The 15,000-nt window shown below is 34.3% G+C and overlaps 1 protein-coding gene across 5 annotated transcripts in view; it reads right to left on the minus strand.

The window, feature by feature from the left end:
- AP3B1 (adaptor related protein complex 3 subunit beta 1) overlaps window positions 1-15,000 on the minus strand; it is a 158,001-nt gene that overhangs the window by 42,694 nt on the left and 100,307 nt on the right. For all 5 annotated transcript variants that reach the window (XR_016462209.1, XM_090132254.1, XM_090132253.1 and 2 more), the window contains exons 20-22: window positions 13,240-13,414; window positions 7,374-7,446; window positions 6,450-6,556 (exon numbers count right to left, since the gene is read on the minus strand). Coding sequence is in view for 4 of the 5 variants with exons in the window: in XM_090132254.1 (XP_089988380.1) it covers window positions 6,450-6,556; window positions 7,374-7,446; window positions 13,240-13,414 (355 nt within the window). In the remaining variant the exon portion in view is untranslated. The remainder of the gene's footprint in view (window positions 1-6,449; window positions 6,557-7,373; window positions 7,447-13,239; window positions 13,415-15,000) is intronic.

A 15,000-nucleotide genomic window follows, 5' to 3' on the forward strand; every position in this document is an offset into this window, starting at 1 on the left:
AACTGTTTTCAGTAGTTCTGTCTTAAGGAACATGATATATGTATTTTTCATGTTGGACAGAAAAAATTCTTTGAATTCTCTCACAGATGTAATCATCCAATTCTCAAAAAAGTGAATTAGCTTTAAGGAATGTACTGACTTCTAATGGAAAGCAAAACAAAAATTGAGTGTCTATTCACAGTGATTTATCTAAGGAGTTCCTGTTTTGCATCACTGTCCCTCAATCCCAAATTTGCTTTCTATTTTATGCATAAGATTTTGATTTTCTAACTGTGCTTCCTTTACAGTTGTAGCATTTTTCACTTTTAAGTACAATATTTGAATGTTGCTTTAATCTTTGTCAGTCCAAGACAACAAAATAGTGAAACAGCATTAAATATGGGGCAATACTCTTAATCACAGACCTGGTTAATCGCTATACAATTTATGTCACATATGTGCTTCTAACTAAGGATTCATTAGTACATAAGCTACGAGATATGGTTTAGAGACTTGTGGTAGCAATAGTAATGGGAGGATGGTTGGACTAGACAATCCTGCAGGTCATTTCCAACCTTGCGATTCTATGATTTCATGATTCTATGATAAACATAAAATATATGTTTACATACATGCATATATTTGTGTGCGTGTGTGTGTATACACACACTCATATATACATACATATATATTTAGAAATACAAGACCCCAATATGGAGAACATACAGTACTAAAATACACAGCAATCAAGTAAATCAATGAGATTATATATAGTAACAATAAACATGCCTCCTAGACTGGGCACATTTTTATCTATGCCAGGGTATCGTATCAAGTTGTTGCTTCTGACTCAGAAGAAGGAAAGGCAGACCCTATTTGAACTTTCAAATTAAATTCTCTAATTTATTTGAAAGAAAATAAGCAGAATGTTCATAATTGTAGAGCTTGCTCAGAATTAATAAACATAAGAGGGCTATAACTAAGGCTTTAACATTAATAAATATTATGATGTTGATAAATGGATTTTTAATTAATTAGTAAAGGTGAAATCACCCTTTAAAAGACTGCTATAGGAGGGTCTTTATTTTAAATTAAGCTATCATTTTAAAAAATGTGTAGAAGTAATTTCTGGAAGGATGTATAACTTTCAAATGTGTGATGCAATGGATGTACTATTTTACCATTTTAAGAGTGTCTTTTACAGAAAACTTTCATAAACATAGAAAAACAAATTTAAATATCTAGGAAGTCTGTTTTGCATTCCTTATCTGTCTTGTTAACATCTGGTGATGAGCAGTAACATTCATTCGTAGCTCTCCAAGTGCTTCCCCAAGATAAGTAAGCATCATTATCCTCATTTTTCAGATGGAAAACCAGGAGATTGTGTTACTCCCACCAGAATAGACAGAATGTAGTAAGCCAAAAATAGAAGTCATTTTCCATGTGTAACACCCAGTTCTGTATCCACTGGACCACACCACCCTCCCACAGGCATCAGTCACACCTCATGAGCTGTGCAGCTAAATTTTGGGTGCATAAAGAGAAAATTATTTTTTTTTACTCTTTCATTCAAGACTATGCTTTTTCACTTGCTTCATAGCTGCAAAATTCACAGAGACCCTACTAACTTCCGGAATTTGTAGAATTTGTTTCAGTTGAGCTTTGTTAACTACAAAACTTGTATAGCACAGAATAGGGAAAAATGCAAGAAATGCATATACTTTAAACTGTTCCACATGGAAGAAAACCCACCTTAAGGAATGAAGCTGGAGAGAGAGCTCCGCATAATTCCACAAACACTGCTTAGTGTACAAGTGTGGTCAGCAATGTGCAGAAGTTATAAGGATGCACAAGGATAGCACACATGAAGCAAACCTCACCACTGCTCCCTCAGCCCCTCCTCTCCCCCCACCCTCCAAACTTTCCCAATTGCAGTCATTATATAAAAAAGCAGGCTTCAGAAAAAGTAAATAGGAAACATTTAAGGTACAGGAAAAAACTCTCCTGTGGTGAGATATGAAAAAGTAGACATTTCCTGTAACAAGCTGAAAAATAAGAGGGGAAATGCTATACTATATAAAATAATACCACGGTAGGATACTATGAGTCTGTATTACTGTAAAAGATGTGGCTAAAACTCAAAACTGATTTAAAAGTAACTTCTTTTGTCCAACAAAAAACTTTTAGCTGCATTCTAAGAAGGACTATATACATTTACACAAATATAATGCTATTTACTTAAAAAAAACAACACTAATTGCTCAAACTATCTCTGCAAACACAGGGATTATTAAGTACCTACTCAAACCATTGCATAGTCTGCTGCAACCACTAGTGATTGCACCACATCTCTTTCATGCTATTAAGAAGTTAATTCTGAGGACATAGACATTCCTGAGGTAAGAACCCGAGAACTCTGACCAGAGTTCACATATGAATTTTAAATATATGTAATTATGTAACAATTAGTGCTAACAAAGCTTTAGAAAAATAAAACTCATGAAGTAGAGCACATGCCAGTTAACTACTTTGGAAGACGTACTGAAGGAATTAGCAAATTCTTTAGGTAGCTAACCTTCCCTTACAAACTGCATACCACACTATACTTATGATATAATCCATTATTATAATTCCTGTGTTCCCTCTGTTTCCAAGAAGAGATCCTTTACACTTGCTACAACACACTGAATTGAGAAAGTAACCCAAATTACAAGAACATTTTCCCCTGTAAATACTACTTCAGAAATATCTTTCAAGGGGGGGATACTATACTGAAAATATCTCTGTTTGTATATGAAGGAGTTCATATTTACTGTTTTTCAGGAAATTCCGTAAACATGCTAAATTTGAAATTAAATGTATTTATCACTTAGCTTGACAGGTCTGTAGCTCGACCTTGACTTTTGTCAGAAGCTATTATTTCTGCTCTATGCATCACCACTCTAAAGAAGTTCTCAAAATGGATCCTAGTCAAGAGTTCTGCAGAAGATTCAAGAGACAGAAGAAAGCATGAATTACTGCTTCCTTTCTGAACACATTCTGTGGAGCTCTGAGTAGTAGAAAATAAAAACATACTGTTGATAATATATTAACTTCTTTGAAACGAATACAGAGTATATTAAAGAAAAACAGTAAATAAAAGAGTACCACTTCTACAGCTATGCCACAATTCAATATGCATAACAACTGATGAAAAGATTGAATTATTGCAGTAAATAAATTTTCTGCGAGTATCTCTTCACCTCAAGATTTTTCCCCTCTTTCTTTCTGTTGTAAACATTTCTTAATATTTTGCCTTGATTTTCTTCCCAGATTATACTGTACTGGGAGGTAGGGAACATACCAAATCTTCTTTCAAATCCTCCTCATCTTGGCCTAGAATTCCCTTTTTGCTCCATCCAACTGCTGCTGCTGCCAAAGGCATATCCAGCTGCAGTTGCCTAACACCTTTCAGAACTGTAAATACTTCTTGCTACCAAAGAAGTGCTCCGTCCTTCTCATTTTTTTTCTGAAGCATACATAATTGTTACTACTAGCTCAGGGATCCATATATTTAAGGGTGCAGTTTACTATCTGAAGCCATAATGCAAAACAGCAGGTGGTTTAGCTTCTTTTGTCATCAGCTGTGTGATCAGTAGGAACAGACAATCACTCCCTTCTTTTGCTTCTCTGATACCTACGGTAGCTCTCCTCTTCCTCCCTTCACTGTTCCTGCTCACAGTATTATTTCTTGCAGGAGGTTATATTCCTCCCTGTCCTTATGCCATTCATGAGTTTTGATTTCTAGTCTCTCTTCTCCTACTTTAAAAACTTCCATTTAAGGGACAGTATCAATTTCTGCTTTTTTCCAAATCTGCTTTAAACTGACAGCATACAAAAGCCTCTCACTTCCCATTCTTAACTGGCACGCGTATTTTCACATATCTTGCAAGCCTTCAAGGATATTCCAGCATCTAAAATTCAGCTAACTCCAAATGTATGAGTACTGAGTGTATATCTGCAGAAGTCTCAGTAGTAGCCTCCAGTTACCTGGTTTGTTGTGCCCACCTGAAGGTAAGATTGCAAGAGGGCAGAAGCACAAACAAGGATGTACTGTGCTTTGCATACAGTCTGAAGAAAGTGATCCATAAATTACCAGAGAACTTCATTTTTCCTGGAACAAACTGTAACATGCATTCGTATGTCTCTCTATGACAAGTAAATGTTTTATGTGTAAACAAAAATCATAAAAGCAAATGAGCTGCGCTATAAAGCATTAAGTTGTGTTGTGCAGTTTATATTCAAGATGCTTTTTTCTGTTTGTTTTTGTAGGTTTAAAGTGACTCAGACCATTGCTGTGAGACTGTTCCTGTATTTATACTTTCTGTGATGTTAAGCAACATCACAGAAAAACTTCTCCAAAAGAGTGTACTGAGGGACATGGTCTGGTGGGAAATGTTGGACTGGATAATCCTGGAGGTCTTTTCCAGCCATGGTGATTCTATGATTCTATGAACATGGAGTTATAAGTTTTCTAAAAGCTGTATCCAATTACAGTCCTGAATGATTTGAATAATAGACTGTCTGACATATTCCAAGATAAGTGACTGCTACATTTCTTCAATATTAGGGTCATATACTGTACTTATCTATTTTTACTCTATGATCTCTATTGCCTGGTAATAAATTAATTTCTCATTGTTGCTTTGGCATGTGCCCTACAGTTAAATTCATTTTCTCTCCAAATGAAGGAAGAAAAAGTTTTCTGAAGTATGACAACTACTCTTATTTTTAGAACAAGTGGCCACAGATTAAATTTAGAATATTATTTTAAAAGGGACATTCCCACATAAAGTCTTAAAAGTTCTTTTTATATTTTCATTTTTGGAAAGGTACCTGATGGTGCAAAACAACATGACTCTAACTACATAACTACTTGCATGTAAGACTTTTTACACTGTATGGCTATCATTTGAAAGCACAGCTTTTAATCTTAGTGTTTAATTTTTCTTGTTTCCTAGAGCACAAAACACTTCAAAGGACCTCATGTACATCTGCAAGTATTACCAATGGCAGTGACAGCTGAAAAACAGGAAATCACCATGCAGTAGCAACAACTAGCTCTGATATGACCAGTTGTTTCCAGAGCAGCAAGTATAAGCAGATGTTCTTGATTCCTCACTGGTTATCATGAATTCAGTAACACCAAGAAAAAAACACTTTGCAGATTCAACCCTTTCATACAGAACCTCTTTCTACACTGTGGTGTAACACGTATGACAGTATTTCACATTTTCAGAATGTGTTAGACATGAATGACTATGCATCACACAAAGTGACTGTCTGTCCAGTTTGTTACTGGCCCACCTGGAATTTAACTGCATTCCAATTTTCAGCCTTAGGTAAGCCTGATAGCCACCACATAACCTCTGTCTCATAAGCACATAACATTAAAGCCTGTGAATATAAGACTGAATCATTAGATAAAATATTTTATTTCTTGAGTCAAATAATTTGTTACACATTCTTTACTTGTACAGAAGAGAAATATATATACTTACAGAGAAATATGTAAGTATATAATTGTACAAATGCATTGCTCATAAACCCAACACAAAATACTTTAACAGCAGTTATTAAAGTAGCAGCGTAGGTTCTAGATATCAGCCACATAAGAAACAAGGCTAGGCTAAAAGATACTCGTCCCTATATGGTGCTTTTTTCTGGTCACTCCCACCAACTTTCACAAGGTTAACTATCCTGTGTTGCTGTTCCTTTTTATTAAACTACAAATTTGAATTGAACAAACAAACAAACAAAAAATTAGAATAAAATTAAATAAACAACACCAAGAATGCAAACTACTATTCTTTTCACCAACAAAGGAATGCCCTCCATGATTTGACTAACCTTAATTGTACCTATGGTTTTGAGATTCCCTAATGGAAAGTGCTACAAAGCAGAGCTCACTAACTGTATGAATCATGACAGATACTGATATACCACTGATTGTAAATCCATACGCTTTGTATTTGCACCCACAGCTGTGATTTGCACACTCATGAAAAAATAATTCCAAGTAGCAAAATGTCATACTTGGAGGCATGTACAGCAAACAACCACAGAATTAATAACTATGTGATTTTATATAGCTTATTTTTGACAATGTAGCAAGAAGATGATTTGAAAGATTTGTACAGTTTGTATGCGTAATTTGTAAATATAAATCTTCCCAAGGCAGAAGAAAAAAACAGATTAAAAAAGAAGTTTAAAATCCTCCAAGGCATTCTTCTTAAACAAGCAATATTCATCCATTTCTCCATATTACAGGAAATATTTATTTCAGATCAAAAAGTAGCTGCCAGCCTTGCATGTAAACTAGAATTTCACAGGTGAAAGTATTTCTGAAAAGCAGCTTTGATGACTTCCTCAAAAATATGGTATGTTTAAATTAAGACACCTCCCTCCACTCTTCTTTAAAGGATACTTACATCAATGACTGATGAACCTGATAGACTTAATCCTTCTAGATCTGCTGTTAAACTTGGAGACAAAACAGCTGATGCAGGAACTGCCACAGGAGTTGTTACAGGGTAGACTAGAAGTAAAAAAGCAATTGACACTTAATGTAAAATAAAATAAAATACTGGGAAGGACAATGATCTACTTCCATTAAGTTTAAAAAGTTCATACATCTTGACATAATTATTTTATGTTCATATGTTTCCTAATCATACAAGATTATTTTTTCCAGACATTACAGCAATGGTCAATATAAATATGAAAAAAGAAGTAAAACATATTTTTTACATTCAAGATGTATTTCTTACTCTCTTTTACCTTCTATTTAATCCTTTCATCTGATCTATGCCGTGCAGCACATTTTTATTTATGAGTTATGTGCAAAGTATATATTAATGCAACACTAAAATTTGATGCACATGTAGAAGTAAACCTGAAGAACAGCACTAAAATGCATAGAAAAAAAGTAATAACAGCCCTACACTACCTTTCCACAACTACATTTTAATCTGTTGTTTGAATTGGTTGTTTTTAGTATCTGATTATAGTACTGCATGATGTTGAACAAGACACAGCCATGGGTACTCGAGAAAGGAAGTAAGCTTACTTCAACAGAAGACAAGTCTATACAGAAAATTCTTGAAAGAAATGTTTTACATCCCTATATATTCCAAATTGTTAAACTGTTTCTTAGTTCTACAGTAAACAAAATGATGTATAATCATAATTTTGCATAAGAAAAGTTACTACTCTGGGTAATATTTTTGTAAAGAAACTTTTTTACATACAAAAAATGAACAAATTCAACATTTAATGCATTTAAAATGCCACTGAATCAACAGAATTGAATTCATGAGATAGGAAAAAAATGAAACTTTAATCAAGATACTTACAGTCATCCAAATCTAAGAGAAACACATCTTGTTTATTTGGAGCTTTTCTGTCTTGGACTGTTTTTTCTCCTTTCTGTCAAAATAAATAAATATTTCATCTTTTACTATATCAGCAAAAGAACAGTCCTTAATACTTTTATAGAGGCAATGTGTATATCCATTGCTTAGAGCTTAGCATTTAAAGAATTCACCTTGTGAGAAAGAGTTCTATGTACAGGTAAGCTGAACCCAAATTCCACATTTAAGTTATATTTCACCCATCTGAAGCCCATGTTTAGATTTAATTTTAATAACATCTGCTACTTAAGGAAAATATGCTGACAAATCAGACACTTCTGAGACCACTAGAAACCTTTTTTTAAAAAAAAATCATAAGAAAGTCATATTTGCACTTATTTAGGAGGGAAGAAACCTGTAAATATAGATCGAAATAAAAAAGTAGAATGTCATGTTGCCCCTTCTGGCCTCCATTCAAAGACACCACTTACAAGTTGCTACAGTGTCTTCCAGCACTCAAGATAGATATTTCTATAGATCCCTTCACAAGATAAGCAGATAGAATCACTTTCCTTGAATGTCATCATAGAACAAAATGACCTATCTTGCCAAAAAGTTCAATTTTTCTAGTCTCTCAGCCTCACAGTCAGTTGCAAGCTAATATTATGCCAATATTTTTTTTTTTTTAATTTTTTAATTTTGGGAGAATTTACTTCTCAAGAATACACAAAGAAAGCGGGCTGATGTTCTCACTATTTGAAGCCACTGATGTTAAATACTATCAGGCTTGACATGGGACAAAATGACACTGCTCTTCATTTTCTTCCTATGGAGCAGGCTGCCTGGAGAATATGTGGATGCCCCATCTATGGAGGTATCAAGGTCAGGTTGGAGAGGGCCCTGGGCAGCCTGAGCTGGTGGGTGGCAGACCTGCACATGGAAGGGGCTTGAAACTGGATGGTCTTTAAGGTCCTAATCACTACAGTATTTGAATGTTCTGCTATTGCTAGTTTATTTGATCTGTGACACTTCTCTAGACCAATGAAATCTTACAAAGTATCTTTATTTTTATCTTTCCATTCCTTTTATGTTTTCTCTTAGTGACTCTGCTGCAGAATCAGCATTCCTGAGTGCCAGGTCAGTCACAACCACAAGACTACATTTTTTTTTCTTCCAATGTGATTATTGGCAACTCATCTCGTTACTTCTTTTTTACTTCTGTGAAATAAAGATAAATATTGTACTTCGTAACTCACAGGTGCTATCTGAATTATGTAATTACTTTTACTTGCATATAATTGAGTCATGAATTACTTCATGTCAAAGCAGTCTTAGAAAAATTGAGATACACATACTTTGTTTACTGAAGACTGAAGCTAAGAAAGACATTCTGTGACACTAAGGGCCTTTTAGCTTTATTTTGTTATTTGTTTTACCATCCTGAAGTAGTTTCTAAGTATATATTACAAAGCTCAATATGTAGATTTGTAATATACGTTTCATTTCTGGACTTCTATTACTTTGAATCTACAATGTAATTCATCTTCAGAAATGGAAAGAAATCCACCAAAGATAATTTCTTATCCTTCAAAATAAAATAAAATAAAATGCTCTTAAGATACAAGTACAGAAACATTACATCAAGGTAATGCATGGGAAGAAAAATTATCAGAATACTCTACATAAGTACAATTAGTTTACAATCAGTGGGAAAAAAAAAAAAAAACCAACAGAAAAAAAAAATACGTATGTATGATCATTTGTTTCTTCGTTTTTTTCAAAGAAAATAAAGTAGATTGGCTTTCTAGAAATAATGAATAGCCAATGACTGCAACAAATACTATCAACAGATATTTCTAATGAGTGAAAAAAGCTTTGCATTCCGAATCAAGATAATGAAAAGGTTATGACGTGTCTGGCATTTCCCTGTAATAAATTTTATTTTTCTTTTCTTAAAATAAACCTACAATATAACCCAGCTTCCTGCCAGGAGAGCTCACTATGGGAAAAGCAGAATACTAAACAAAGAAGTTAAGCTATATTCCATCAAACATTTCTCCATTTGCAATTCATCTTGGTAATAGAGATAGAACCTGGTAAATGCATATAGGACTTGAAGCAGGAGATTTCTCTTGCTCAATGCATAATTCATGTGCTCCGCCTGCAAAGTGTGTAAAATGAGAATTTCACACCGCAGCATGAGCCATGGAGCTGCAGAGAAAAGGCAGATGAAATCATATTTTGCTGTGTGAATTTTATTTCTTATCCTTCCAATATTTATACAAAACCATCATTGACAATCCAAATGCATTGACAGATCACCCACTGTTTCCATTGTGTTAGCACTTGAAAAGAGATCAGGCAGAAAGATAGACAATTTGTTTTTGTATATTTTTTAAATAGTGGATCAGGTTTTTAACAGCTGAGTGACTGTATTATACTTGTATAAGGAGGTCAACAGTAGCTGATTTAAAAATCCCACTGCAGAGACACCTACTTACACATGCATCCTCAAAGCTGGCTTTCTACTGTAGAAATGCTTAGATCATATTATGCACCTGAACATCTTCAACTATGCATATTTCAAAATTATATAAAACACTGCAGCATAAGAGACGGATTTTTCTATTCACCGCAGCTCAATTACGGTGAATACAACAGCTTTTACAAAATTATTCTTCAAGAAAAAAGAAAAAAAAAAAGAACACAAAAATCTTAGTAATGTATTCATGAAGAAAGATTGGAAGTTTGTGTAACCTATTTCTGCACTAGAAAATGAACGGATGCATGCGTAAATTAAGCTCTTGTCTGACCATAATCAAACCTTATTATGAAAACTGTGCTAAACATGGCAATGGTACCCAGCAAAATACAGAATGCTAGACAACACTCAGAACATTTGTTAACTAACAGTTCATAATTTGTGGCACACTGAACAACTATAAAAATAGACCCTAGTCATTATTCCTCTCACTAATGTGTTTCTCAGAAAGTATTTTCATTTTTATTTATAAGGATAAGAAAGACCAAAAAATCATCTTCCCGTCTACACTGGCCACATTACAAATGTTCCTGTAGCAGAATGATACAAGCAATGTCTTTTCCAATTAAAATCTTCCAGTCGAAGAACATCCCTTTCTGAGGGCCTAACTGAAAAAGTCTGATTCCTGGGTGACCTGGGGGTAGGAAGCAGAAAAAATCCAAGTTTTCAATGGAAATAAAATAAATATGAGTAGTTCCTGTAAAAGGTACTTTAATACAAGGGCTCCACATATGACTTTATCTGAAATGTTCTTTACAGCTTGTTAAATTATTGCTTTTCTTTCCAACTTTGAAGGGCTATCAGGGTTATCATCAGTTAGCTACACTTCTGATCACAAGGCTCAAAACAGGTACCTGTACAAAAGCCAGTTAAGCCAGTCAGTACAGTAGTCACCCTTGATACAAAATACACGTGATTGTCACCTCCACCTCCTTATCCAATTACACTTCTGAATATAACTATCAGAAACATTTGTAGTACAAATGCAAGCACCCAACATTACTTAAACAGTGAAAAAGTCCTCTGTATTCAAGAGCATTCATTTCACTTCAGATTCCCGCCCAATTAATTCACTTTTACTGTTTTCATATACTACTACATTGGCCATGTCAAAGTTTCCAAGTGACAAAGCATTTAAGGAACATTTGGATAGTGAAGTCTATACTACCTTGTCAACTAACTCCTTGTCATCTTTTTTTTTTTTTTCATGTATGCAAATCCCATTATGTAATATTTCTGTGACATTTTAAAGCTTTGCAGTTCTTCAGTTCTACATTTTGAGTCTGATCAACTCTTGTATGAGTGGCTTAAAACTTCCTTTGTTCCTAGTACATTTCTTTTTAGGTACATCTTAAGTAAGGCTTTAAGACTACTTCAGCAAATATCCAAATGTTTGACAATTCTCCGCTGACTTCAATAAAACAATCCCAAGCTTCTTAGACATTCTGGTTCTCATATTACACAGTACATTGACTTCACACATTCTCAGCCACTGTTTTAAAATATAAAAAGCTTACTTATGCTGGTAGTCCTCACAAATCCTGCGAAGAAACTATAACAGTTTAAATAACTGTAGTGAAAGTAATCACAAAGGCTGGCCCTGAAGCTCTGAGGAAGAAGGACAATTGCAGCAGAGGGCACACAGTTATCTGAACACAGTTTTGTAGTGACTTCTCACAGTAAAGCTGAGTTCCTGTTATTGTCTGGTGAAAAAAATCTGTGCTTCTATAAGAAGCTGCAAACAGTGTGAATAGATTTAACTCTCGTAATATTTAATTTCCCTGCTACGAGTAAATCTTAGAAGAAGGTATGCTATCCAGTGTCACATTAGGCAGGAAGCATTGATCAAATAACAGAAATACACCTCAATTTCTATGCTATGATCTCCATTAATGTTTTTGCCTTCCTGGTAGATTATGGGAATGAACTGTAAGCTCAGGTTACAACTCAGAGCTTGTAAGTAGATGTATAAAGTTAAAAACCAAAGACCTTTTACATCATAAGATCAAGATTTAGAGAAATGAAGGGCCTTTCTTCCTCAGCTAAAGCAATATACCTAAACAGCCTAATGAAGTTACAGACTTCTCTCTGAACTATTTGAAACACATTTGTCCAATAGCTTCTACAGTTATATCAAATGCAACAGGTAAGTCCTGTTTTGACTACTCAGCAGTCTATACTGAAATCCTGATCATAACGTGCCAGCTTAATTTAAAATGCTTCAGATTGTCACTTAATTTTCAATGCCATACACTTACTAAAATGGAAACTTCTGAGCTACAATTCTAACTGCATTTTTTTTATAATGTGCATAGATAGAAACACAAATAAATTTATGACAACAGAAAAATAACTTTCAGAAATGATTTTACTTAAACTTAGTATGAAGTTCCTCATATATTTATTTTTTAAATGAAAGGCAGTTAAATAAACAGAATCTACATCATGCAATTAGCTTCAGCTCAGTAACACTTGAATAAAATGAACTTCGAGCCTCTTTATCTTCACAAAGTCAGCAATTAAAACTTAGATAACACGAGCTAAGTTGCAAAAAAAAACTTAGTTAAGAGAATTAGTTGTCTCTGTTGAACACTTTTGTATCTTTACACATTTAAGAATTCAATTAAAAAAAAAGATTTGAAAGGTTGCTACTTCATAAATTTAGCAAAAAAGCTAATGTAACTTGAAATGATGGAACAATTTATATGCTTTATTCCTATCGAACAGGGAGCAATAAAAGTTGATTACTCATTAAGGATACTAATTGTACTAATCTACATATATACCTGTAGTAAATAATTCTACTAGTCTATGTATGTACCTCAAGATAGATGAATTAACATCACTATTCTCAATGTTAATGGGAAATTTTAAAACAAACCTAGGCAGTTCTATTTGAGTGCCTTTACACCCTTAAGAAACTCTCTCAGATCCAGGTCTTGTAGCAATTATGATCCCATTTTAATCTAACAGTCATCCCAAATCAGGCTATTATTTCTGTGCAATCCTCATGTTTTCACCAGTTTAAAAGTAATCTAAAAAAAATTAGGTTCCATTATTCATTATCTATGTGAAGTAAACCAATATACAGTTTTCATTTTACAGTATTTTTACTTGCTTAATCTATGAAACAGTTACTGTTGTTTTGGGACTAGTCTTCTCATGAAAGGTCAACAAATAATTATAAAACTTCTGTTTCTTAGACATTTAAAAAATTACTACCCATTTCCATTCCTCAAGAAATACACAGTGTTAAATGCATCCTTTAATATTTTATATATATACACAAATATATGTATGCATATATAAATATTTAACACATCTTACCTTACTAGACGTAGCATTTCTGGACTTTCCAGTATCTGAGTCACTATTAGAGTCTGATTCTGACTTGGAGTTTGAAGAACTCTCATCTGATGAACTAGACTCTGTATCAGAGGAACTGAATGTGCTTCTGGACTTGGAGATTCCCTTTGCTTTTTTTTTAATGTCTCCTGAATCACTAGAGATTAAAATAATTAAATACAAGAAACACACAGAAAACCGCCACAGAAAAACACTTAGGAGTAATAATATCATAAAATGGTTTGAGTTGGAAGATACCTTAAAGATCATCTAGCTCCAACTGCCCTGCCGTGGGTAAGGGCACCTTCCAGTAAACAAGGTTTCCCAAGAACCTCATCTAACCTGGCTGTGAATGCCTCCAGGGATGGAGCATCCACAGGTTCTCTGGGCAACCTGTTCCAGTGTCTTACCATCCTCTGAGTTATAATTTCTTCTAATGTGTAATCTAAATCTCCCTTGTTTTACTTTAAAGCCATGACCTTGTCCTATTGCTACATGACCCGATAAAGTGTCTCTCCCCACCTTTCAGTACTGAAAGGTACAAGGTCTCCCTGGAGCCTTCTATTTTCTGCACCGAACAAGCCCAGCTCCTATAGCCTTTCTTTGTAGGAGAGCTGCTCCAACACTCTGATCATCCTCACAACACTCCTTTGGGCCTGCTCAAGTAGCTCCATGTCTTTTTGAGCTGGAGGCCCCAGAGCTTTTGCTAGGAAGCATCCTACAATCAAGATTTCAAAGATTTATGAAATGAACATGAAATCAGTACTTCCTCATGATAATGAAACTTGGCTACAATGGCAGAAGTAGTAGCTTATTTAAGGGAATACAAAATTATTCTACTACATTACACAATATATCATCACACAAGCAGGGTACTGGTCAAACAAATACACGAACATAAAAAGTATTAAACACATTATCCATATGCATGAAGCTTATGATTTCAGGAAAGTGCAGACACCATTTTAGATCAAATGTTTCTGCCTATTCCACCTGTGATTAAAAGAATCATGATGGATTATAACATGTTTTTGCAGAGTAAAAATGACTTTGAACATCAAGACATTTATTAGTTTGTTAATCTTTCCGGATCAAAACAACTAGAAAAAAGGCAAGACATACAGAGTTCATTCAGAAGAGCTGTTACCTTTTGACATCTTTTGTCACATGAAATACATCATGTGTACTAGACTTCAAAGATAGCACTCTTCATACAGTGAAGTCCTGTTAACCATAGCAATCTTGGATTATGTTGTTCTATGTTAACAGCTATGGAATATTATTAAAATTTGCCCTGTTCTTTTCTAATAATGGTGTAACTACAAATTAATAGATTAGTCTTTTGTCTCAGTGGGAGTAGGGGATGAAGAGGAAAAGATTACTAGATACAAATATTGCAGGAAACAAAAACTGTTTCCTAATAGTTGTCGTGGAAAAGATAAATAGTACTGCCCACTGAAAACAAACTTCCCTTTTTGCATCTGCATGCAACTTAAACTTTTAAATCAGGTGTACCACCTGATTCAGCTTCCTCCTCAAGACAATAAATTGGATACTGAAAAGATGGAAGGGTAACAAGGTCAAGAATAATTAAACAAATCCAGACACTCAGCTAGTTGGAATCCCTTTTGTCCAACTTAAGTTGTTAAATATTTTTGCCTAGCTTGAGGAGCAGTGCAAAAGAATACACAGTGCCACAATACTGTTTCAGACGGCAATATTTTTAGAAGGGAAAAATATAGG

The sequence above is a fragment of the Phasianus colchicus genome, chromosome Z (genome assembly GCF_987193195.1).
Source record: "Phasianus colchicus chromosome Z, bPhaCol1.hap1.1, whole genome shotgun sequence".
Classification (NCBI taxonomy): Eukaryota; Metazoa; Chordata; class Aves; order Galliformes; family Phasianidae; genus Phasianus; species Phasianus colchicus.